Genomic DNA, 25222 nt, shown 5'->3' on the forward strand with positions numbered 1-25222 from the left:
GTCCGTCTCGGCGGCAGCGGCGGAAGTCTCGCGAGGGAGCGCGGCCGGGATTTGGCGGTGCTGCCTCCCTCCCTCCTCCCTCCCTCCCTGCCTGCCTGTCGCTGGCTGCGAGGCGCTGGTGTTTGTGTGGAAGGGGGAGGAGGAGGAGAAGGAGGGCAGGCGAAAGGAGCCCGAGCCCCACCATCCGCCGAGGGGAGCGGACCGGAGCCCCCTCGCCGCCCGCGGAGCTCTCTTTCCCTCCCCTCGCCCCGCCATGGCCTCGGGAGACACCCTGTACATCGCCACGGACGGCTCAGAGATGCCGGCCGAGATCGTGGAGCTGCACGAGATCGAGGTGGAGACCATCCCGGTGGAGACCATCGAGACCACCGTGGTGGGCGGCGAGGAGGACGAGGAGGAGGAGGAGGAGGATGAGTGCTGCGAGGAGTGCGGCCCGCACCACCCGCCCCATCACTACCACCACCACCAGCCCATGATCGCGCTGCAGCCGCTGGTGTCGGACGGGGACCCCAGCGGGGCGGGCGGCGGCGCGGCCGGCGGCGGCGGGGGGCAGCTCCACCTGCACCACCACCACCAGGAGGTGATCCTGGTGCAGACCCGCGAGGAGGTGGTGGGGGGAGACGACTCGGACGGACTGCGGGCCGACGACGGGTTCGAGGACCAGATCCTCATCCCCGTGCCGGCCCCCGCCGGGGAGGACGAGTACATCGAGCAGACCCTGGTCACTGTGGCCGCCGCCGGCAGCAAGAGCGGAGGCGGCGGTTCCTCCTCGGCCGGCGGAGGAGGCCGCGTTAAGAAGGGCGGCAGCGGCAAGAAGAGCAGCAAGAAGAGTTACCTGAGCGGGGGAGGCGGCGGCGGGGCCGAGGGCGGCGGCGGCAGGAAATGGGAGCAGAAACAGGTGCAGATCAAGACCCTGGAGGGGGAGTTCTCGGTCACCATGTGGGCCTCGGGTAAGTGCGCGCCGGACCCCTCCCTCCCTGGGCCGCGGGCCCCGCCGGCGGCCGCGCGGTGCGGCCGGGACAGTTTTGTTTTGAAGGGAGGCCATGTTTTGATGTGTGCGATGGGCGCCGCCATGTTCATCGCCAGGGCAAGTATGGCGGCTCCCCGAAAAGATGGCGGGGTCTGCGCTGCCGCCGCCGCTCCTGCCCGGCCGCGGCGGGGGGAAGGAGGCAAACATGGCGGCGGCCGCCAAGATGGCGGCGGCGGGGGGTGCGCGGGCGGGCGGCAGCGCCGCCGGCTCCCGGGCCAGGCCGCAATGGCGTAGTTTCTGCAGCAGGGGGAGGCGGGGTGCGGGGCGAACCTCCCCGCGCTCCCCCCGTCCCCGCCCCGCCGCCGCTCCCCGCGGGGCCCGCTCCGCGCCTGCCCCTCGCACTCCCTCCCCTTCCCCGGCCGCCGCCGCCCTCTGTCCTCCTTCTCCCCCGTGTCCTGTCCCGCCGCCCCTCCCCGGCTCCCCGCCTGCCGTTCCGCTCGCGTCCCTCCCGCCCCGCGGCTGAGGCGTGTGCGCCGGGCCGTGACCGCGATGTGCGAGCGAAAACTCTCCCGCCCCGAGCCCGCGGCTCCCCAGCCCGGGGACGGCGAAGCCCGAAATACCGTGCACAGCTCGCCCGGGGGCCGCCGGCCCCGGCCCGCCGCGGTGGGTGGGGCCTCCCCGGCCGGAGCCCGCCGTGCCGGCGGGGGGAAGCGGCTCCTCGGCCCCGCGGGGCTGCCCGCGCCTCCCGCCGCCGCCGAGGGGGCGGCCGCAAACGAGCGGCCCTTGGGAGCCCGAGGGGGCCGGGGGTGACGGCCGGGAGGGGCGGCCCCGGGCTGACCTCCGTGCCTGGGAGCCGCGGGCAGCAACGGGGCAGTGCCTGCCTGGCGCTCGGAAACCGTCGGGCTTTTCCTCGGCTAGGTCTGGAGCTTTAAATAAGCTTTATAAGTAGGCACAGGGAGACCTTGTCGTGGGAGATTGTATTTTTTGAGGATTTTTTTTTGTGTGTGTGTGTAGGAGTGTCTTTTAAAGGCAGTAAAATTTTGTGAAGGTGTTAAGTATCTGTGGGGCTTGGAGTAAAGCTGACATGCACCTGCCCTGCCCACTTTATTTCTTTTTTTAATTTTTAGAAAAATGTATTGCCGGCAGCAATGCTCTGTGATCAGAGTTCTGTCCATATGTTACGTAAATGTGAAAAAAAGAGGTCGAATAATACGGTTCATGTAATATGTAAATTGGTGGGTGTTTATTGAATAGTAAGTTGGTAATCCGTCTTCCATATTATAATTTTTATGCTCTTTCGAGTTTTTTAGAAGGAGTCTGGAAAGATTGAAGCTTTTGATGTAGTCGAAAATGTTTGTACTCTGTGATGCTTGCAAATGACTAGAAGTTGTTAGAAAGGGCACTGTGGAAGGAAAGGTGTGTTGGACAGCTGAGTTCTCCTGCCTGAAAAGATGGAAAACACAGTGCAATGGATTTTTGCTCCCTTTTTAAATACAGGTGACTACTTTAGCAAGTTTCACAGAGTTACCTGGCACTATTGGCATGTCAGTTGACAACCCAGTGAGTTTGATTGAAGTTCTTTTCTTCTTGATGAAGAGTTTTCTGTATACTATTTAGTTAGGATCGTGTTCTGTGTGCTTCTGTATCACTGTATGAAACGGAATAAATTCCCTTGCTAGTAGTTTCATTAGAACTGACCATCCAAGAAAGATAAAAGATAATAGAAACTAATATAGTGTGCTGGCTTGTGGGAGCTGCTGGAGGTAGCTGAATGCAAGTGGCTGTATGACTCATGAGCTGGCAGGATCCAGGACCTTGCTGAGATCAATCGACAATTTCTAGCATGCATTTGCACTGGCAAATTCAGAGAGCCTGCTAGGATGCTTCCTCAGGACTGCATGCTAATTATTACTTGGCCAAAGTGAAGCATGTGTATAATCAATACATTTGCTTCTCTTCCCACATACACAGCTTTTATATTAGGGGTAGCCTTATTGATTCTGGTGATCTTCTTGTTTAGGACCATGACCATGGAGCTCAGTAGGAATGATACCCACTTTTAATTTACTGGACATTGAATTGCATTGCCACGTTTAACTCAGTTGTACCCATGATGCAGAACAATAAAGAACACCTAGTCTGATTTGACTTGGCCAAAAAATGCCCTTCCAAAAACAAAATCAAAAACATAGGGAAAAAGTTTGACCTCCCCTCCCTTTGTGCGTGCAGGCTCCACCCTCCAGCTTCAAACAGCCTTGGTAATAAGTGCTCAGCTGAGAGTGTTGTGAAGTTTTCCTGAGAGTATTGGACAGGCTCTTACACCTCATATGCAGGTTATTTATTTAAAGGGGTCTGATGTGGTGAAATGCTGGGGATTTTTTTTTTCCTCTCTTAAAAAAAAAATTGCCTCTTTTTCCTGAAACATCAGAGGCTGAATTGTTGCCAGAGAAATTGAAAAAGAAACAAAACTTGAGGCAGAGGGATATACACCCAAACCAAAAAAAAAACCAAAAACCCAACCTCACTACCCTTCCCCCAAAAACCTCAAAATAAATAAATGCCAAAAAAAACCTAGAATCACTGGCTTGCAAAAGGGTAGTTCTGAAGTTTCCCTAAAGAATCAAACGACTTTATTTTGAAGAAATATAGTAGGTTTGAATCTGTGTCTTGACATAATTAAAGATTTGCTTGCACGCTGATTCAGTTGACTGTTTTAAAAGCTAAATGAAAAGTTAATCAAAAGACAAGTGATAAATAGGCCATGCATCAGGGCAAAACAGTGAGCCCTATATTGCTGTGCATGGGATTTTGAATTGGGAAGAAGGACACTTTGCTCACTACAGTGTGGGAAGACAATGTGAATTAATTCCTTGTTACTGTTTGCTGGTGCTACTACATTGGCTTGTACAGGGGTGGTGCTAAAATTAACCAATCATAAATCTTTTTCCATAAATGTGTACAACATGTCTTGTAGCTCCTCTTGAAATGTGTAGAAATAATCTGTGAAATATATAGCAATGTGACTAAAGGGGACTACTGAATCCTTGTCTTGTTATGTGGTTTCTTAGAAATTGCAGCACTGTTGTTGGCAACAATTTGGACTTAGCATAACTTCTCTTATCACCTTGGTATCTATGGTGATATCAAACTTGTGACCCATGATTAAAGTGTTTAGTTTGAAACATGAGTGCCTTGTTCTAGTTCAGATCAGCTTTTCAGTTCTTAGGAATACAATTATTTGTCTTTCTTCATGTGTTCATGAAAGTAAGAAGTGAATGAAGGTGTATTTCTGAAAGGGTTGAAGAGGGCATATGGTGGATAGTTCAGTCATGTTCCTGTAGTGTGTTTACTTTATATCAAACACATGAATCAGAAAATTGCATATAGTTCAATTGCATGTAATCCAAGTGAGACACCCCAGTTTGAACTAGAAAAATTGTTCTTATCAAGTGGAATTTATTTGTATCTTTGCTGCATTTAGCTTGAATCATTGTCTTCAGTGAATTTTTCCAGGTTGGGTGCACAATAGTGAAGGGGGAGGGGAAGGATCATGAGAAATCACTTTGTCAGATGGTGCTTGCAAAACTGATTCTTGCATGCAGGAACATTTGGGAAGGTGGTGCTTAAATGCTGGTTGCACCAAATGCTGGAAATTTCAAGCAATTGGGGCTTAAATTCAAAGGTGAAAAAATGGATTAGTGTAACTACATCTTCTAGGTAATGCCTCTGTCAAGCTTCCAAACCTGAAATAGGTGTTGGCTTAAACTGTTATTTGTAAGCATAGTCTGCAAACTGAAGTAGCACAATCAAATATTGCCCACAGATGTTAAACTGCTCAAGTGTCCCATCCCTAGATGGAAAAGACAAAGACACAGAAGTTACATGTATGGTTTGGAAATTATTTTTGATAATACAGGAAGCCTGTGCTGTGGATCCTTATTTGGAAATTTGGGAGTTCATATTTGGTTTCTAGAAGGTTCTTCAAAATCTGTTAAACTTTCAATGACTCAAAAAATAGAAAGGTTTTCATTTTACTTGATCAGATCGCAGGGGTGAGAAAAATAACCATCTGCTGTCTGACCAGTTGTGTTATGTAGTATAAATGATAAATGAGTCAGTTCAGTTATGGGGCTGTATCAAGGATGGCCAAAATGCTTTGCAATGACAGATAGGTAATGACCTTCTTACAAAGTTTGTTATAATGGAGGCAGAAAGTGATTCTCTGGTTTAAAATATTAAGATGACAATCTGTTTCTGGCTCTGATTAAGACAATGATACAAGCCTCTGCTGTAAGCATTGATTCTGCCCTGACATTTTTTCCAGTGATAAGGTAGACTGTTCCGTGTGTTTGTTTTAAATGCATTTTCAGTTTTGAAAGTGAAATACACGAATGTGGATCACCATCTAGAATGACTCAGAGGATTGTAGTCTGAAGGTGGGCTAGGCAGCAAATTAACTGACTTGCTGTTGGAGCCTTCCCTGGGGCACTCGAGTCACTCCTGTGCTGACCATTCAGAAGGTCACAGTGCTGCAGCACAGTCCCATAAGTGCTGAAGTCAGATGATGACTGTTGATATATGCACTGGTTTTGTCAGTTCACGTCTCAGTGGTGTGAAATAAGAGATGGGTGACACAGGGAAAGAAGAACCTGTTCTCCATCTGTGTGCAAGGCACGTCAGAAGGAAAGTAACCTAGCAGCCGTTTAGGTTAAAAAATGACATACTGTGCAAAATGGAATTTTAACATTCAGAAGTGTCTGCTAAATAACTGTATTATTTAACAAGCTAATTACAGTTCTTTGCTTCCAAACATGACCAAGGAACTAATTTGCCTGAGGAGATTGCAATGTGGTAGCAATAACCAAGCTGTTACCACAGTGCCTTGGTACTGCACAGCTGCCGAATACATCCTTTATCCTGTAATTGCTTCTCAGCTGTTCCTAAAAGCAAATGTGTTTAACTGTGTGATCATATTTTAAGCTTAAATGTTCATCCTTTTAGTGGCTAAGTAGAATGTCTTTTAATTTGGTGCCTTGAGGAAAAAGCTGTAGGATCAGGTGTCATTGCTTTGCTACCAGGTGTATCTCGAAAGTTCTCTTTTGCACCCTGTTTTCCTCAGATGAAAACTCATTGAACAACAATGTGTTCTCCCTGCTCAGTAATAGAGGAGGAGGATGGCCAGAGATTTGGCAATTTAGATAAAATCAAGAATAACAAGGAAAATCAAGAATAAAACTGAGGAAAAAATAATGACAGAGCTTCTTGGGTTGAGAGTTAAGAGGGTCATCTTAGTAAGTTGGGGAGTTCCAGAGTTGTCAGCTTGCAACTCAAGAAATGCACAAAATAATGGGATTCCAAGGTGGGTGGATTTTTCTGTGTAATAGAAGGGCTGTAAGAGATGGAGAAATTGTGGTAATAGGAGCAAGATGTGATCAATAAATTATTGGGAAGCAGATTCTACCATGATTTGTTATTGATTTCTTGCATGGAGTTAGTAGTTTCATTCCAGTAATCTTGGTTCTTCCTACTGCGTTCAGTACTTGGGCTTGGTTCTCTCAAAACTTCAGGTTGTTTCTCCAGTGGTGAAAAGACACAACTGGCTAAACCCTGAACTTTCACTGATGTTAGCAGAATGTTTGACATCCTTGCTTTGGAAGGTCTAAGCGGATCTGGTTCAATATGTGTGTTGCCCATATGTAGGGGGCAGTGAGAGTCATGGAGATGGAAGGACACTGAACATGAAGATGTGTTAGGGTTTGTCCTGAAAAGGTGCCTTGAACAGCCCAGTTTAGACTAAGTATACAATGCAAGACCTTAATGCAAGTTGGCATGGAAGGATGTAGGGGGAGGCCATTAAAATTGTGTTCCAAGTTCATTGCAGAAAGCTGCATTGGATCTGTAAGAATAGTGCTTCAGCCAAATGCCTTATATTTGAGTCTGCTCTACTCTCAGGTGGTTTTAAGGGACAAAACAAAGTAGATCAGACAACATATATAGTACTTCATTTCCTTTACCTGACTGGCTCCACGGCTCTGTCTGTATATAACTCACATGGGTGGCATCCAGAGATGTCACTGTAATTTCAGGGTTGTGTGTGTTTTGCTCTGCTTTGGATGCAGTATGTTTGATTCTGTGATGCTTCATGAGAGGAAAAGGGGGAGGTAATTTGCCTGTAGTGGCCATCAGGACTTGCTTGAACACAAAAACCAGCAAACAGTTAACTTGCCCAGTTAGCAGTGAGAATGATCAGTTCAGCCTGAGTGAAAGTTTGCTTGCCCTTTACCCTCCAGACTTTGAGCTGCCTCGTCCAGGTTGATAGGCCATCACAAACAAAGTAAATTTGTGCATAGAGGACATTGGTAAAATGTTTCCATTTCCAGACTTCCTCCAAAAAAACTGGGGAGGTTTCTCAAAAGAAACCCCTGGGGTTGGCTCAGCTGTGCTGGCCCTGTCCCCTTGTGCTCCTCTCAGTGAAGGTTGAACAACACACAGCATGAGTGCTGTGGTGTTGTTTTGTTTTCCCAACGACCTGATAATGTCACACGATGGTCATGATACTAAAGAGGTACTGAAGTCTGCTGCTACCTTTTCAGAAATATTAGCCAAAAATTACACTTCAAGGTAACTGTTTTGTATTTTGTTGTTTTGGTTTAAATTTGTATTTGGAAGTGTGTGCTGCTGTAGAGATGCAGTTTTTTGTTATAGGAAAATGTGGTGGTTTTTTTTTTATTTTCATATAACTGTTAAGATACTAAACAATAATTTCTCTTATGTTTTATTCTACCCAAGCAATATGTTTATAGGCTTTTTGTGTTTTGCTCCAGTAGTCTGTGGAATTATATAGCTGTGGAATTGACTTCTGTTGGCAGGCTTTTGGGAAGTAAAGCCACTGAAGGCTGGCTTTCAGTTTGGTCCTCAAATAGCAAGAAAGCACCGTGGAATAGCAAACCTTTGTGCTAGGGAAGGAAAGAACATCTTAAAGAATGTATACAGAATTTCCTAGTTGACTCATGTGATGTGAGGCAGGAAATGAAGACTTGTCTGTGTTACGAATGCCATCAAACAGTCAAACTGCACATTCTAGGTAGCTGTTCAAATGGCCACGGGTAGGGCAGTTGATCTCATCCCAGTCTACACCACAGAGAAGGTGTCACCTTTAGTTTTGCAACAATTCTGTGCCATTCTGAGCTGCCAGTCTTTTTTCAAGCTTCTGTTAGAAAGAACAAATTGTTGCCAAACTAGAGGCTTATGGACTTGACTTTGTAACTCCTTCAATTGCTGTAAAACGTGACATATAATCCTTCCTGAAGGCAAATTCAATTGCCTTTTTAAAGCATTGGTAGGGACTGAAAGGTAGTGTGGTGGTGAGTGGACAACTAAAAAGGTCAGTAGTCAGTTTTGTAGTTTACTTTGAGTTTAATGCTGCAGATAGTGTTTTCTTATTTACACTTTTGTCTTTGCAGTGTTGGAGTCTGTTTTCCTCTTTCACCATGGAATATACATGAACTGCTATTTGATCTGGCAGATCAGATTAAACCTCAAACCAGCAGTAACATTTCTAGAAATAGCTTGGTGGCAAACATTAAAAGTAGGCATTACAAATTGAATAGAAATTTGTCTCTGGTATCTTTCTTTTATTTGCTTGTCTTGTTCTGTCTTCCCTAGCCTAAGTAACTGAGTAATGACTAATGTTATTTCCTGTGTTTCTGTTTAGGGGAAAAATCCCGAAACATTTTGTCTTTTGTTTTCTGCCTTATGTTTTCCTATCTTTTTATTTGGTGAAATACTATTTCTGTCCTACCACCTTGTGTTTCCACTGCTTAAACAATATCTGTAAAATAAAACTTCCTGTTATTTTTGTGTAGCCTCTTGTGTATAAAACAATTTCCAGAATCTTCTCCCCATACACATAGTAGGAGAAGTACTGTCAAGTTGCATTACATAGAGCTGAGTAGGTACAGCCATATATACATCTGTTGTCCCAGGTGTATTTGAGGGTGGAACACAGGGTAGGTGCTGGGTCTTCCTTTCTGCTGCTGTGAACCCTGCAGTGAGGAACATAGATGGATGTTTCTGTTCTCCCTCATTTTTGTGTCTCCCAGTTTCTGTTATAAAATAGCAAGAGGAGATAGAATGCATGGTACAATGTTTTCTAAGGTATGAATGTGAGTAGACAGCAACAGCAGGTCTTCCACCTGATTTCACTGCAGTCCTTGAGCACAAATTCATAGGAGGAGCTCTAGAGCAAACAAGAGTATCTTAACTGGCTTGCACATCAAAGCTTTGAATAATTTGAATAAGGCTCCTGTTTACATAGTGGAGTGGGAAAGAGTTCAGGCTGGCCTTTGCCACAGAAGGAAGAAGCCCTCTTGGGAGACAGACACACAATTTGAGTTATTTGCTTTCTTTGAGATCTGTCTGCAAGTGTGAAAAAACTTTAATTTTACAGGCAGGTGCTGAAGCCCATCAGCAGTTATTTTTAAATTTCTTGTCTCCATGACACTTCTGTTGGAGGTCAGGGAAGTCTGAAGACTCTGAAGTAAAGATCAGTAGTCCTGACATCTTAGGGTGAGTGTCTGCTGCTCTTCTGATAGGCTTCCAAAGTTAAAAACTGCTGCTGAGTGTCAGCGTGGGTATAGTGAAGATTAGTCCTGAAGAGGTTAAGGGAAATCAATATTTAGGCATTGTTTCAGGAAAAGTAGATTATCTTTCAAGTGCAGCCAACATTTATAGGATTGTTCTACTAATTTCTGTATTTGTTTGTACTTAAAGTAGATATGTAATTTCTGCTTTTTTTCCTCACTGTATTCTTTGTGTTCTTCAGGCTGTAACTGTATGGGTGTCTTTTTGCCCTTCACAATTAGTGTGGAAATCTGGAAGTGCAGTGTATTCTTTTAAATGTGTAGCAATAGTGAATTTGTATTGAGATGTAGCCTAAGAAATTCTATGCTGTTTTGATTTTTAGTATGTATTGAATTCGGTATTTTGTGTATTTCAGATGATAAAAAGGATATTGACCATGAAACAGTGGTGGAAGAGCAGATCATTGGAGAGAATTCTCCTCCAGATTACTCGGAGTACATGACAGGGAAGAAACTTCCTCCTGGTGGAATACCTGGCATTGACCTCTCAGACCCCAAGCAACTGGCTGAATTTGCTAGGTAAGTAGGAAGAAAGGAGGTTTAAAATTGTGTTTTTTTCACTGGTTTAGTTATGAAACTGTTAGGCAAAATTGTATATTTAGTATGGTTTATAATTCCATGTAATTATGTTCTAAAACAAGGGATTTAACACAGCATCAGCTACTCTGTTCTGAACTAAAATAACAGTTTTATAATCAGCAGTGGATTCTTCAGTGTCTTCCAGTCTCCAGTTCTATTAGGTAAGACTGGACCTAAATAAATTCATTGATAGACTGCATCACTCATTGCTCCAGGGAACCCTGCCTTGGGACTGGACTAGGTGTCTCTAGAGGTCCCTTCCAAGCCCAACAATTCTGTGATTTTACACGACAGAATATTTATTTAATGTGAGTAGCCTTAAATTCCTGAGCACCAAAGGATCCAGTGAGTGCAGTGCTGCATTGGGGTTGTTCAGTACAAACCAGTAAGGCTGCAGGACTTAGCTGGGAACGCCACTTCTGCTCTTTTCCACCCGCTTCTTAAAGTAAAGATCTTAAATCACGTGTCGGGCACTTTCAAGTGCCGCTGATAATTGCAGTTGGATTTTCTCTGGTGAGTCAGAATTGTGGCTCGTTTACGTGTCAATGGGCTGACCCGAGTGCCAAGGTGACTTTTCCTTTCGGGCGGGGCGGTGACAGCGCCCGTGGCCGCCAGAGGGCACCCGCGGGGCCGCCGCCCTGGGCTGCGCGGGCCCGTCCGCTGTGTCCCGCTGGGTGCAGGACAGCGCCAGCGCTCTGTCCCCAGCTGTGTGAGCGCGGCCGCTGCCCGTCTGGGGCACTGCTGCCCATTTCCCCAGGCTGGAAGCACAACGTGTGTAAAGCCACATTCATTCTGACCCCATTCATGGAAGGCACGCTGTCTGCCTCTAGACAGCAGATAGTGTAATGGTTGCCGGACACATTCATTATTTTATCGTTTACTATGAACTAATATTTAAATCCTATTTTATGCATTCATTTTTTTTATCTTGACTTTTTTTTCATTAAATAATTAAACCATATATCCCTACATTATCCAAATGACTTATCATCAATACTTTCAATTAACCTTCCTCTATATTTCCTAGTATATTTCCTGAAAGCCAAACATGTGTAAAGCTACATTCATTTTTGTAGCAGCTGGCTGTTCTTCAGAGCTTGGGTGCACAGTTCTGCTCAGAGCAGGTGGACAGTTGCATGTTGTTATCCTTACTACCCAGTAGAGAGAGACAGTGTACCTTGTTCCAGGTAGTTGCTAAGTAGTCTGGCTTCTTGATTGGCTGGATCTTGGTGTTCAGTGTGTGCATTTATTCCCGTTTCACCTTTTTGATCTTGCTGCTTTTTACAAGTTTTGTACTGTTACTGTGTAGTGTGTTTGTGCTGGAGGAATAACAGCACAGCCTCATCCCACAATTACTTTCACTAAAGCCATTGAACTATGAGTTTTGAAGGCTCCTAGTAAAATAGTTCTGTAAAATAGTTCCTGCTTCAGACTGTCTGATCTGGAATTGTATAAAAGCACATTACAAACAGCTGAAAACAGGGTTCTGTCTGAAGTGATGGTCTTACCCTCTGTCTGAGGGTGGTTCTAGCTATTGATACTCTTCTTATGTGTTTTGCTATCATTTTTATCAAAGTTACCATCATACTCTCTGGGACCTCTTGAGGAGCTCATACAATTTTTTTGAAAGCAGATGTTTAAGTGATATACTTGAGTGTACATAGTGTTCCAATTCTAAACTGTTACGTACATATTTCTACTGTTGTGGTGTTCTCCATTACTGTAAAGCATGCTAAAACTTTACTCTGGTTCTGTTAGACACTGAAGTACTGAATAGCTGTCTTTTGTTAGGAAGCAGAAATAGCTTCTTGCAGGGTATTCTCCATGCAAATACTGAATATTTTGTCTTCAGATTGAGTTGAATACTTGAAATGGTTGTCAGGATTTGGACTTCTTGAAATGAGCAGGCTGCTTCTGTCAGATGTGTCTGCAGATTTCTGAATATTGTGGAATGTTTTAGCTAGGTTTCTATTGAGAAAACAGTGGCTGCTGGCAACATTTCGAAATTACTATTTTTCTATATTTATAGTAATTCAGAATGTTCTAGGAAGTTCCAGAGCTGGAATTTGTAGCATGTAGTGGAAAGATTCAGTTTTATGTGTACAGCCTCTTTTCTCACAGCAGATAAAATGTAATCCATTTCAGTCAAAGGAAAAATGTGTGATGGTAGAGGAGGCACCTTGCTTGGATATCACCTTTAGGAATATCCCCAAGTTGCTCAAAACCTGGGAAAAATTGTTCTCATAGCTTAATTGTAGATACATGAGAATTTAATGCATTTTCTAAGAAAGGTTATTTGGTTTCTTGGTCAGAATCGGTGACTGTCAAACTTTTATTCTTGCCTTGCAGTTGTATGTTATGTCTTAAATTACTGTGTTTGTTTATTCTTCTAGACTGAAGAGTATGGGTGTGTTAGAATTTGAATATTTCTTGTTAAGGTCTTGTCCTCTTGCAAAGAAGTGTGTTGAAGGGACTCCTTAGCTAATGAGATGGATTCAAGTACTGCTATCTGCAGACTACTGTTCAATTGTCTTATTGACCTTGCTGTGTGCACTTTACATGGCAAGCTGGAAGAAAAAATTGGGTTTCCATGGCTGGAATTGGCTTTGGAGGTTCAAGGAGTAGAGTTTTTCATGCTAAAAGAATGTGTTTGTTTAGTATAAAGCTCTGTGAAATTGCCAAACATTGCTCATTGCTTTACAGTTCAGAAGCTCAAAATTTTTAGTAGCTGTATTGTGAAAACTTTTAGCAGCACATGAAGTTGAAAAGTTTTCTAAACTTATGTAGCTTCACATGCTGTAAGGTTTTGAATTACGAATTTGTATTTAGATTACTTGGAAAAACAATTGTGACTGTCCACATCTAAGGAAGTGTGAACTGGCTAGTAAAATTGTATGCTAAGTGCATTGTGTGCAGTTGAGAGAAAGTTACATAGAGTTGCTTTTGGGTTTTCATTGAAGTAGGAAGGACTCTCACCATACATTTGTAGAAATTACCTCCTCTGAACCAGGCTACATCCACTATTTTTGACAAATGCAGCTATTTTGATTAAGGATGAATTGATTTTAAATATTTGCATTGATGATTAGGAACAATGTTCTGAGGCTAAGCTTAAACAGAAGAAGTTTGAATTCTAGTGGTGATAGATTTTGAACAAGGTTCTGGTATTCTGATCATGATCTAGTTAGTGAAAGGTAATGCAGGGACAAACCTGACGTTTGAAGTTGTTTGTAGCTCTGCAGCCCTTGAAAACAACAATTCAGAGCTGTGGTAATTGAGCAGCTGCAGTGGCCCCCAGTGCCCAGAGCTCGGTAGCTCTCGCAGGGTCAGCGGTTGTGGTGTCTCTGGTGATGCAGTTGTCTCTCACTGCCTGGTTTAGAGCATATGTCATTGAGTCATGTAGCAGGAATCTGAATCCTTTAACTGGAACTCTGACAGTTTTTCCTGGAAAAGCTTTTATGCATTCTATGATTCCATTGAAAACACTGTGAATAAATAGGCTGTATCAGAACATCGACATGTTCAGTAATGCATAGATGGATGGCCAAAAGTTACACCTGGTGGGCAGTTTATCACTTTTTACTGGTTATTTTATTCTGTTTTAGGAGTCTTGAGTTTTCTCTAGCATGCTCTGAAAACATTATAAAAAAGAAAAAGGTGGAATTCTCTTGCAATCATATCAAAATGTGAAATGTTAATTGTGAACGATCTGCTCAGAAGAACAAAACGTAATAAATTACCATGTTTTCATTTGATACCTTTGACTGGGAAACTGGAAATCCCTTCAAGTGGAGTAAAATGCTTCATCCAAATCTAAATTGATGATAACTCAGTAGTTAACAGTGAAGAAATCATAGCTGCTTGGTAGTGAAAACTTAGGAAGGTAGCAGGGGTATTTCTAGAATGTGCATATGGCAAATTCCCTCAAAGGAAGGCACAAAAAATGATATCCCTAGCTGCCCCCTCCCTCCCTCTTGCTCTCCAAATACACAACTGAACTGGCTGAAGACAGAACACAGACATCAGTAAAACAAAGAAATAAGAAAGAATATCCTGTAGCTGGGAAATTGGCACAGTAATGGGTCTTAGTGGTAAAAACTTTATTGTTTGTGGTTTTATTTTCTGCTGATCTTGGTATCTTTTCTGAAGGAGAGCCATTGTGAGAACTGCCTTCCTTTCTATCCCCTTTCCAAACCTATAGAAAACAAAAGAGAGGAAACTGCATTAGAGTTTGAAATAGGATACCCTTTTTAGAAGTGACAAAGCCTTCTGGTCATCCAGATTTATGACTTAGGCCTCTTTATAAGGTGTGTGCTTTTGTATGGTTCTTGTTACAGAGAAGCTTAAAGGACAGTAAAGTGACAATTGCTTTACCCAGTACTCTTCTAGGGGAGGGGACACCTCCTGCTCTGTGCCCCACTGCACAGGTCAGTGTCCCTGTTTGCACATATGATATTCCTCATAACTGGGACAAACCTAGTGGTAGAATCATGGAGTGAGAGAACTTATGGCAGTTTTCTTCCTAGCTGTGACTGAAGCAGGTAAGACACTGGCTGTTCTTAGGTTGTACATAGAGAGATTCCTAGGACGCCTTGTGCCACTCCTCTTTCATTTTGTTTGTCCAAAAGCCAGTCTAGCCAGTTCCAGGAGTTGTTCAGCACAAATAAACTCTTGCAGTAACACAGGGCTGTGACACTCAGGTTGGTTCTGCTCAGCAGGGCAGTGCAAGAGGAATGGCAGAATGAGGGGAGCACACCAGCAGTGCCAGTAACACTGGTGAGAGAGAATAATTTCCTCCACCTCTGACTGTTCCTGGGGAGGTGGCCCTCAGCACAGGTGAATATCATTGCTGGTCATCAGAGACCTCTAGGCTGTGTTAAAGGAGTTGCCTGAGAGAAGAGAGTAAAGCTATTAAGATTAGCTTTATGTACAGAGGGAGCTGAGAACACAGAACTCCTTAGCAGTGGCAAAACAAGATTATGGAGCAAGGGGGAAAATCCTCTACTCTTATTTGAATTGTATTGCCTTTCTTCCCAGCTTTAACACCATTTCTATGGCTGACTTTTAAAATTGCATCAGTTGACAAGTCTATAGGTTATGGAGTTGGACAGGGATTTGGGGTGGGGATTAAGATTCTCTTAGGGTGAAGTACTCTCAGTTCAGCTGTGTAGATGGAAGGAGGTAGTTAGGTTTAACTTTCAGATACAGCACAGTATTGTTCTCTTTGTTTTGAGAAACTGAGTGATTTAATATGTGTGATTTCACTCAGTCTTCCTTATGCATGATAAGGGAGTGTGCTTTTGTGCAGCTCATCTGTAAAGCTATTGGGTTGCACACATTCCTGCTTCCTCTGCTGTCACCCACTCCCTCCCTCCACTCCCCCAGTGCCAGTTAAGACCTAGCCTTTAATTGCAGTGTCCCAAAGGTACAAGGTACCCCTCTGATTGTCACAGGTAATTGATTTGCAGTTGCCTCTGCTCAGTGCAATGAATGTAAACTCACTGAAGAAATGAAAATTTTGGTCTTGCTGTGTAAATTGACTTTCTGCAAAGGCAACTGTTTCTGAAGTTCCACCCCAGTATTAATGTGTGTGTCTGTAGTTGTGTTAAATAGTGATATTTGTTAGAGTTCTGTTTTTGATTAATATTTCAGGCTAAGAAAACTTGGATGGAGCTGGTAAAGATGCTCTACTGGGTGGGAGCCAAAAGTCTAACCACCACCAGCAAGAGCTACCTGCACCAGTGTAATTAAGATCAACAGCACAGATTCTAGTCTGGTCTCCTTTTGCAGAAAGTTAATTTTAAAGTAAGACCAAAACCTTTTTTCTAATACATTGAATATGTAAGTCTTTGCATTCTTCTCTGAGGGATTGTCCATATGGCTTCTGCAGCTTTGTGAGCAGGATGACATTTTTTGACACAATGATCTACTGTAGCTGTGCCTGTGGTGTTCATGCCCTCATGCCTCTAATCCAGGTGTACAAAGGGCCCAGCAGCTTCCTCCTGCCTGTGCCACTGAGATACAGCCTGGACACTGTTTGTCATCTCTTCTTTTGCATTGTCTGCTGATGTTTTGTTCATAAGCCTGGTTGTCTGTGGAACCCTGTGTATAAGTACAGTCTTGTTCCACATTTTAGGCTTAACTTGTTGTGCTTCCATGAAAAATGTGAAGATGTAAAATTATTCATTTTTTAACTGAAGCCTTTTGTCATTTGTGTCCAAATGTTCAAGTATACTACTGGGCTGATACTGCTTAATTTATAAACAAAGCCTGAACATTAAAAAGACCTGAATGGACACTCATGTTCTATGCCTGCTCAGACACTGAACTGAAAAATGTAAGGTGTATGTTGGTGCTGCAGTCTGTCCCATGTCTGACCATCCAGTTCACCTGCAGTTGGTTCCTCAAGCTTCCTTCCTGCACTGGCCCAGGTATTTTCCTCCTCACTCTACCTCAACAGCCTGTTAGTGATGACACTGTTGCAGTGTTGCTTTCTCAAAGATTGAGGTAATACCAGAGGTAAGAGACAAGAGTCAGGAAGAGGATTTAACACAAAGCTTGAAAATGCAGGCACTGCCCACTGAAGGTATTTGCCACATCTGTTGTTAGCAATTCTCTTGGTCTAGTCACTGCCTTTACAGGTGGCCAGCTAAGACTTTGGAACAATTGTGGTTTTACACATTCTGATCGTGTCAGGGACACAGATCTCAGACCTAGGAAAGTTTTTTTGCTTCATTTTTTTGGGGGGATGACTCAGCCAACATTTAAAAGGTTGATTGAATTAAAAGGAGGTGGTTTTGGCACCAGATCTGTCTCCTAAGGATGTTTGTTCTGTAATGGAATTAAATCATGACACACTGTTCTCTTATGTCCCATCTTGTCAAATCATTCTTCTGTGACCATTTTAACAATTGCTCATTTCTGTTCCTTTTCCTGTTTTTTAATATCACAGAGACGTAATAAGGAGAATCCCATGCTAAAAGTAACTGAAAGCTTTCTGTAGGGGTACTGTAAAAGACAGCTTTTGTGTGTGTGTGTTTTCCTACAGCCTCAGTACCTGTAGTACTATTGAGTCTGGAACCTCACTGGAGAGTGCAGTCAGTCAATCAATCCCAATCACTTGTTTGGAGTCAGATATTTTGCTACTTTACTCAAAGAGACTTTGTAAACTGAAAACAGCTCAGCCATTCTGTATTCCAGTTGGATTATGTAGATTAAGTTTAATCAATAAGGTCAACTGAGTTGGTCTGTAGTCTTGAAAAGGATAGTTACAATGAAAATTAAGAAAATGAGGAGACTGCTGTACAGCAACAGATGTAGTTTGCTGTATTCAGAATGTTTCTGCCCTTAAGTTGATGAAATCTTAGTTGTACTGCTGGTTGTGGTGCACAAGAGGAGCTTTGTCAGCACAAATACTTTACACCCATTCACAAGCCACTGTTAATATCTGTAAATGTGTTTGTAACCTGCAGGAGGCTGTAGTGTTCTTCAGCATAGCTCTGTACCTGCCAAGTGTGGTCTGGAGATGCTGAGGCAAGCAGGAGTTTCCCATGTGCCCACTTAGAGAAAAGAGCAAAATAAACCTCTAAATCCTTGGGGTTTAGTGCTGTCTGTGAAGTGGCTGTCAAGTGCTTTAGTCTGTAGATGATCACTTGAACTGTGCCACATCTGCAGTGCTGAAAGGACTCAGAGTCAGGGACCAGTGACAGCTGACACAGAGCCATGGGAGACTTGTCCATCACATATCACTCCACTGGCAGTTGTAAGATGATTTTCCTGGATCTTCAGGACTTCTGAGGGAGATTTTTCACTGCTCTTGCCTTAATTCACCCTCTTCTCTCAGCAGTCCATGTGAAGGAAACAGGTGAAAGCAGAGTTCAGCCTCAAGAGTGGGACAGTAGCAAAGAAGTCTGGACTCAGCTTGCAGAAACCAAATGCTTTTGTGGTCAGAATAAAAGCATTTTAGTTTATTTACCCTACAGCTCTTGTTTAGCCATTCTCATGTAAATTAATAGAAAGAGATGTAAAAAAGCACATATATGCATTGCTTGGAAATCTCTTTCCCCAACCTTGTTCTTCTATATCAGTTTCCAGAAACAGAGCTCATGGGGATTAAAACTATCCTGGATAGCAACAGACACTTTTCTTTCTGAACATTGAGTGTGTACCAGAATTGGAATTCTGATAAATCAAATTATGTTGTTAATTTCAAGCTCCTTATTCTGTTTGAGACTAGGGAATAGCACAAAAACTGTGGATTAACTTGCAGGTATGATATGTAGGCACCTTGTCACACAGAACTGTGCTGTATTGCCCGGAAAAGCAGTTCAGTGAACCCACATGAACACACTGGCTCTGCTTCCACAGCAAGGTTTGGGAATGTGCAAAATCTCATTGCTTACCTAAGGGAATCTCAGCTGTGTGGGGGCCCATTTATTTGTACCCACCTACTGCTATAGTTGGATGGGGATGAACATTTTCTTTTTCATTTTTTGAAGACAGCACCACAGGTTTGAGAAATAAAGGGAGCTGAAAGTGCAGTGCAGTTCCCCAGAATCACATCTGGCTCTTTTGACTTTCTGATAGGTAGTTGTTATAACACTATTCATGATTTGTTTTGTACAGAGTCTTACCGTAGGTAAAATAGATCTAACACATACAAGCAAGAGTTTCCTGGGCTCCTTATGTAGCAGTGGAGGTTAGTGGCACCCATAAAATAATGAAGATCCCTGTCAGTGACCAGGGGTAAATTGGTGATTGCTTGTCAGTTGCCAAGAGTGGAATCTGTGTGCACAATACCTTAAAGTAAGAGTAATTACTATTTCTGTGGTTGAAATGGATGCCTATGTGATCTGTATAGATTCCACAACCTGCCTGATTCTGCTTTCCCTGCTTCTATAGGGTTTTCTCTAGAAGTCTTGTGTGATGAAAATACTGCAGAATGATTGAACCTATACTCCTTCATGTCCTGCTGCATGGATGGAGAGGAAGTGAAGCTAAATAGGCCACTTGGGTACTGGCACAGCACAAATGGAGTTTTCAAACAAAACCTCCTAATTGCAATTAGCATATGTCAGGGAAAAAGAATCTCAATTTCCACATATTCAGAGGATTAAGAAGATTGTATTAAATGTCTTATTCTGTATTTGAGAGGTCCTTCTGGAAATCAGAGCATTCCAAATGCTGAATTATACTGGTAATATTTTTATGAAGGTTTTGAAAATGTTAAAGTGAATACCATTGACACATGTAGTACTGGGGGATAAAATGTGCTCATTATGTAGGCACTCAGGGGAGAAGAGCTGTCTACTAATGTGTTTCTACTAATATTTTGTACTGTTTTTTTTATCTTTAAGAATGAAACCAAGAAAAATTAAAGAAGATGATGCTCCACGAACGATAGCTTGTCCTCACAAAGTAAGTGCTCAGATTCTGAGTAGATAGTAATTTGTAGATCAGAATTTTGTATTGATGTTTTCTCTTGAGAATGAATAACTAAAATATCTTACTGTTAATAGTATACACTCAGTTAAATGTATTTTAGTTGTCATTCTCTAGAGGCTTCCTTTAAAACCTTTCACTGAATAATATATTATTCCCATTCCTTGTCTTAAGGTTAGTGCATCCCTAATCTTCTGGTAACCATGATGCACAGTCCCTAACATGCTGCTTTTACTGTTGTGATTTCCCGACACCCAAGAATACATACTTGAAAGAATGTTCTGAAAGCTGTTCAAAGTACGTTCCTAAGATCTATATATCCTCTGCTTGGAAACTATGACAGATTTGGAGTCTAGATCAGGAATCAGCAATTTATGGTGCAGATGCCAAAGTCAGCTTTATTGGAAGACTCAGAATTGCATTCCACAGAGCTGGAAAGTGCATCATCATGAGACAGAGAGGCAGGCATCCTTGAGATGTGATTCTGATCCACTGGTAGCAAAGAACCTTCTGTCTGGAATGAATGTTGCCAGTCACCTAGATTGGTAGCCTGTGGCTTTACTGCATTATCCAGCTTTTGTAGTGCTTCTTTTAGCTGATTTAGTCTGTGACTAAAAAAGACAAACACAATCTTGCTGACTTCTGGTCTAGATAAGTGTGAGCCTAAGCAAATAATCAGGGCAGATAGCTATTAGAGTTATCCATTAGAGAGCATGAATAGAAGGCTACTTTTGACAGCCATGGTGTAAGGAATTTTCTGAATTCCTCTTTGTGCTTATATTGATTTCCAATTCTCCACATTCTAGAAGTGTCATGTTTTTTTGTAATACAGTATGCAGAGATACAGGAACAGTTATTTTTTACTATACCAAGGACTGTTACCTTCATTTCTTTAATTTACTTTTTCATAGCCTCAACTTCATCTAAACGGGGGGGAAAAAAACAATGTTCTGTCCTTCCATTTTCTATCTTGTAGTGTTTGTAGGCTTTGTGCATTTATGAATTCAGTTTAACAAAAGAAAAATATTGTAGCTGTACCTGCTTCTCTGAGAGGCAAGAAGGGACTTAGAAATAAATGTGAAAGAAAGTTGATGGTCTGTTTACTTTGGCACTGCTTTGCCCCACCCAGTTCTGCTATGTGCCATGAATGGTGACACAGTGCTTCAAAATTAGCCAAAGTGGTTCTAGTGCCTGAAGAGAGAACTCCTGAAAGTGACATTTTGCCCCTTTTTGTAAGAAACAAAGCTTATTTAAATGTATTTAGGAAAAAAAAAAAAGGGCCTGCAGAATTTGAGATTAGCAGTTTACCAATCTTTTAGGTACTGTTAAATTTTATGCCTCATACCACAGTGGTGTTGGCAGACTAGTCTTATAAGTTTAAACAGTATCACTAGTAGTACAGGTAGGATTTATGATTATTAATAGGATTTTATGAGGGATTTTGAGCCTTGAGGGAGACATTTATAAAACATGATAGATATCTGTTGTTTGTCACTAAGAAGTGAAAAAAATGTAGAAAGATCAGGTAAATAGAGCCCCAAGTTACTGCTGGCTTAAGCATACTCTGGAATCAAAAGTGGTATTCCTGTGTCAATGCAGGGTTGACTTCCAGGCTAAGACTTTTGATGCTGAACCTGAATTAATGTCTTCTGCATTTGGATTGAGCTGGGACTAACTCATGCTGTATTCTGCTGCCCAGTATCACTTTGTAGGTGTAATCTGCAGCAGCAGTGGCACTCTCTGTCCCAAGGGGGTAGTGATCAGGCTGCTGCTGCCAGTTTGGACAAGGTAGTTCCTCTAAGTTGTTACGTGCTGGAAATCCTCTTGCTCCATTTGTTCTCAGAAATGGGCAGGACAGAGAAGGAAGAGAGCAGAATGTTGGGAGATGGTGCACATACCACTTGCTACTAGGGAATAGCCTGTGGTATATTAAAGACTCATATATTGTACTATAGTTCTCAGAATATAGCCCTTTGAAGAGCACACCATAGGTATCCATGAACTCTCTTTCTGTCTTTTGTTTTTTTTGGTTGGATTTTTGTTTTGTGTTTGCTTTTTTTTTTCCTCTGAAACCTGTTAAGTGCTTTTGTTCAGTTTATTCATTTGCTTCTGTCAGAATCTGCATCTTCTCCATAAGACTGTCCTGTTATTATTCATTTGACTACAGATGGCTCACAATAATGAGTGAGGAAAGGGTTTGGGATCTTTTTGTTTGAGATTGGGTTTAGGTTTTATTTTATCAGCTTTTCAAATGATTAGTTTTTTCTTATATTGCTTTTTAAGAAGTAAATGTAAGGGATGTTCTTTTCAGGGCCAACTATTAAGAAAGTATTCAGGATATAAAAGCATTTTAAATGCTTGTACTATAGCAGATAAAACCTTCTTTATGAGAACTAGCTTATCTACTAATTGAGTTTCACTGTTCCTTTTAAGGGCTGCACAAAGATGTTCAGGGACAACTCTGCCATGAGGAAGCATCTGCACACTCATGGCCCTCGAGTACACGTCTGTGCAGAGTGTGGCAAGGCCTTTGTGGAGAGCTCGAAGCTAAAGCGGCATCAGCTGGTTCACACCGGAGAGAAACCCTTTCAGGTACTGCTCACTGCAGCATGGACACTCCAGCTGTAAGCTGGCTTCCACAGGGCATGGGCATGCTAGGGCTCTTCTAAAATCACATGAGGTGCCTGAAAAACTGAGAGTCCCCTTGAGTTAATTAGGCTATTATTTGATTATTTACATGGCCTTCTCTTAGTGGATGTATGTGGGAGATACCTTTCAAAATACGATGTAAAGTTGCCCTCTTTAAAAATGAGGTCTGCAGTTGCTAGAGAAATTAGAAAATGTCTCTTTCTCCTCATCATCTTTTCAGCTTAGTGCTTGTGGGTAACTGAGACTTGAGGCTGCTTGCTCAGTCAGTTACCTCAGGGTACTGATTCTCAGTAGGGTTTATTAATCAGTTTTCAACAAAACTATGGTGTCACTGAGTCCATTTATACTGAGTGATGTGGGCTTCTGCCACCAGAGGTCCCCTGCCCTCTTCATATGATACTCCCTATAAATCTTTAAAGTTATTCTTAGTCTTGAGCACATATGTGTTCCCCAGAACACATTAAAGATATGTAGGGTTTTTTGTTGTTGATTATTTTCTAAAACAAATTATTCCAGAAACTTGATTTGCAGTCCTCAGGCATTCACTTGGATGCATGCACTGAATATTCTGTGTGGTAAATATAAGTATTTAACACCAAATATGCTGTCCTTTTTATATCAAGCCCATCTGAAAAAAGGTAAAAAAAGCCCATCCTAAAGCAGGTAAAATGAGAAAATCTTTGCAAATCATCACTCGGAGGGGGAAGTTCTGTTGTGAAATCCTGTTTTTGTTGTATGGTTTCACATGCAGAGAAGGTGCCTTTAGTGGAAGTGCTTGCTTGCATGCTGGAGGTCATTTATCTCCCTCTTTGAAAATAGATGTGTTATTGTATGTGTACTATATGCTGAAGTCTTGCCGGTTTTAGTGCAGTTCACAGGGGATCCCCGCAGCTTCACCCAGAACAATTTTCAGCCTCTGGCTTCATGTTTGTGCAGTCTGGTGATTTAAAGAAGACTGTTTTTCTGCTTAGTGATGGAGCTGAGTTCCACTAGCTAACAGAGTGTTTTTTCCTTCCAACAGTGTACATTTGAAGGCTGTGGAAAGCGTTTTTCACTGGACTTCAATTTACGCACACACGTGCGAATTCACACTGGCGACAGGCCCTACGTTTGCCCGTTTGACGGCTGCAATAAGAAGTTTGCGCAATCAACCAACCTGAAATCTCACATCTTAACACACGCTAAGGCCAAAAACAACCAGTGAAAGTCGAGGAGAACGTTCTCGAACTCAAAGCATCTTACAGGAAAATCAATTGGAAAGAAATACGCCTCCCCTTTGTATATTGTTTCTAGGAAAGAATTTTAAAAAGAACCCTACAAAACTAAAGGACGTGTTTTGATAAGTAGTAAATAAAAAGCAAAAAAAAACCACACAGAAAACTCGAAGGTGACATTGCTAAGATGATCCACCTTGGTCTGTAACCCCGTTTCAAGAACACGGTGTTTTGTAAAGTGTGGACGGGTCAGCTCATGAACTTGCATCAGAAAAGACAATTCTTTATACAACAGTGCTAAAATTGGACTTCTTTTCACATTCTTATAAATATGAAGCTCACCTGTTGCTTACGATTTTTTTTAATTTTGTATTTTCCAAGTGTGCATATTGTACACTTTTTGGGGATATGCGTAGTAATGCTATGTGTGATTTTCTGGAGGTTGATAACTTGCTTGCGGTAGATTTTCTTTAAAAGAATGGGCAGTTACATGCATACTTCAAAAGTATTTTCCTGTAAAGAAAGAAAAGTTATATAGGTTTTGTTTGCTATCTTAATTTTGGTTGTATTCTTTGATGTTAACACATTTTGTATAATTGTATCGTATAGCTGTAATGAAATCATGTAGTATCAAATATTAGATGTGATTTAATAGTGTTAATCAATTTAAACCCATTTTAGTCACTTTTTTTGGAGAAATACTGCCAGATGCTGATGTTCAGTGTAATTTCTTTGCCTGTTCAGTTACGGAAAGTGGTGCTCAGTTGTAGAATGTATTGTACAGGCACTGACCGTTTATTAACACCTGATAATATGTACATCCCCCATGTAATAGAAAGGACAACAATAAAACAGTGGTCCTAAAGAAAGAATCTGGCAGAAGATGATCTGTAAGCAGTCAATTTTCTTTTGTTGTCCAGAGCAGTTCTAGTTCCTCTTGACCTCCCAGAAATTGGAAGCTAAATAAACTCAAGTTTCCTTTACTTTGCATTCAATTACAGTGATTTGTAATGCAGTTAATACCACATCAGGTGGTATACCTAAACAGAATTGCTGACTGTAATTCTGGTTTTGAGTGACCTAGACTTCCATTAACTGCAACGATGGATTTGGAGACTGGGGAGTGTTCTGTGTGCCTGGACAGCAGCTAGGTAAAACAGTACAGGAAATAACTTAATGGAAGCCTTTTTTTAGTCAAGGTAAGGAATGTTGGCAGTTTAAATGCAGTAACAATAGAAAGTGGAGGAATGGTAGGGTTTGGGTGATCATACCAGGAAAAAAAAGAAACTGTTTCTTCTTTTGGCTGACTTGCTTGAGTGTAATGATAAAAATTTTTGGAACCCTATTGGACACCTTTTGTTTCAAAACAAGAAGTTCTAAGAGAACTAGATGGAGTTGAGTTTTGATGGTCTAACTAAGAGTGGTTCCTTCTCATTTGTTCAAGTGTTCAAAGAAAACTTAGCAGATACTATAGTACAATGTGACAGATTAATAAACAGAAAAACTTGCAGAGAAATGCATAAGTTATTTTTTAGAGGCATGTAACATATTTTAATGCAGTAAAAAGTGTTGTTAATCTTTTTCTGAATTCTGTTCTTAAAAGGTTCATCAACGTTTTCATTGCTAATACTGTAAAACTTAATTTTGAGTCCAGTGTTGGTGGTAGTGGCAAAAACATGGGTAATAAAGAAACTGCACTTAAGACCAAGGGAGTTTTCATCCATACA

The 25222-nt window shown here is 42.1% G+C and overlaps 1 protein-coding gene across 1 annotated transcript; it reads left to right on the forward strand.

Moving 5' to 3' along the window:
- Positions 1–25083, forward strand: YY1 (YY1 transcription factor). The gene is made up of 5 exons (XM_058027127.1): positions 1–950; positions 9969–10131; positions 19548–19608; positions 22066–22224; positions 23303–25083. The coding sequence occupies exons 1-5, from the start codon at positions 254–256 to the stop codon at positions 23483–23485; spliced, it is 1263 nt and encodes a 420-aa protein (XP_057883110.1). The 5' UTR covers positions 1–253; the 3' UTR covers positions 23486–25083.
- The last annotated feature ends 139 nt before the right edge of the window (positions 25084–25222 follow it).

The sequence above is a fragment of the Melospiza georgiana genome, chromosome 6 (assembly GCF_028018845.1).
Source record: "Melospiza georgiana isolate bMelGeo1 chromosome 6, bMelGeo1.pri, whole genome shotgun sequence".
Taxonomy (NCBI): Eukaryota; Metazoa; Chordata; class Aves; order Passeriformes; family Passerellidae; genus Melospiza; species Melospiza georgiana.

Bases quoted from the DNA above. Each gene is read 5' to 3' on its own strand.
- YY1 (XM_058027127.1), top strand. From the start codon at position 254: ATGGCCTCGGGAGACACCCTGTACATCGCCACGGACGGCTCAGAGATG. The intron at 951-9,968 runs GTAAGTGCGCGC...TGTGTATTTCAG, and splicing joins GGTCACCATGTGGGCCTCGG to ATGATAAAAAGGATATTGAC. The intron at 22,225-23,302 runs GTACTGCTCACT...TCCTTCCAACAG, and splicing joins CCGGAGAGAAACCCTTTCAG to TGTACATTTGAAGGCTGTGG.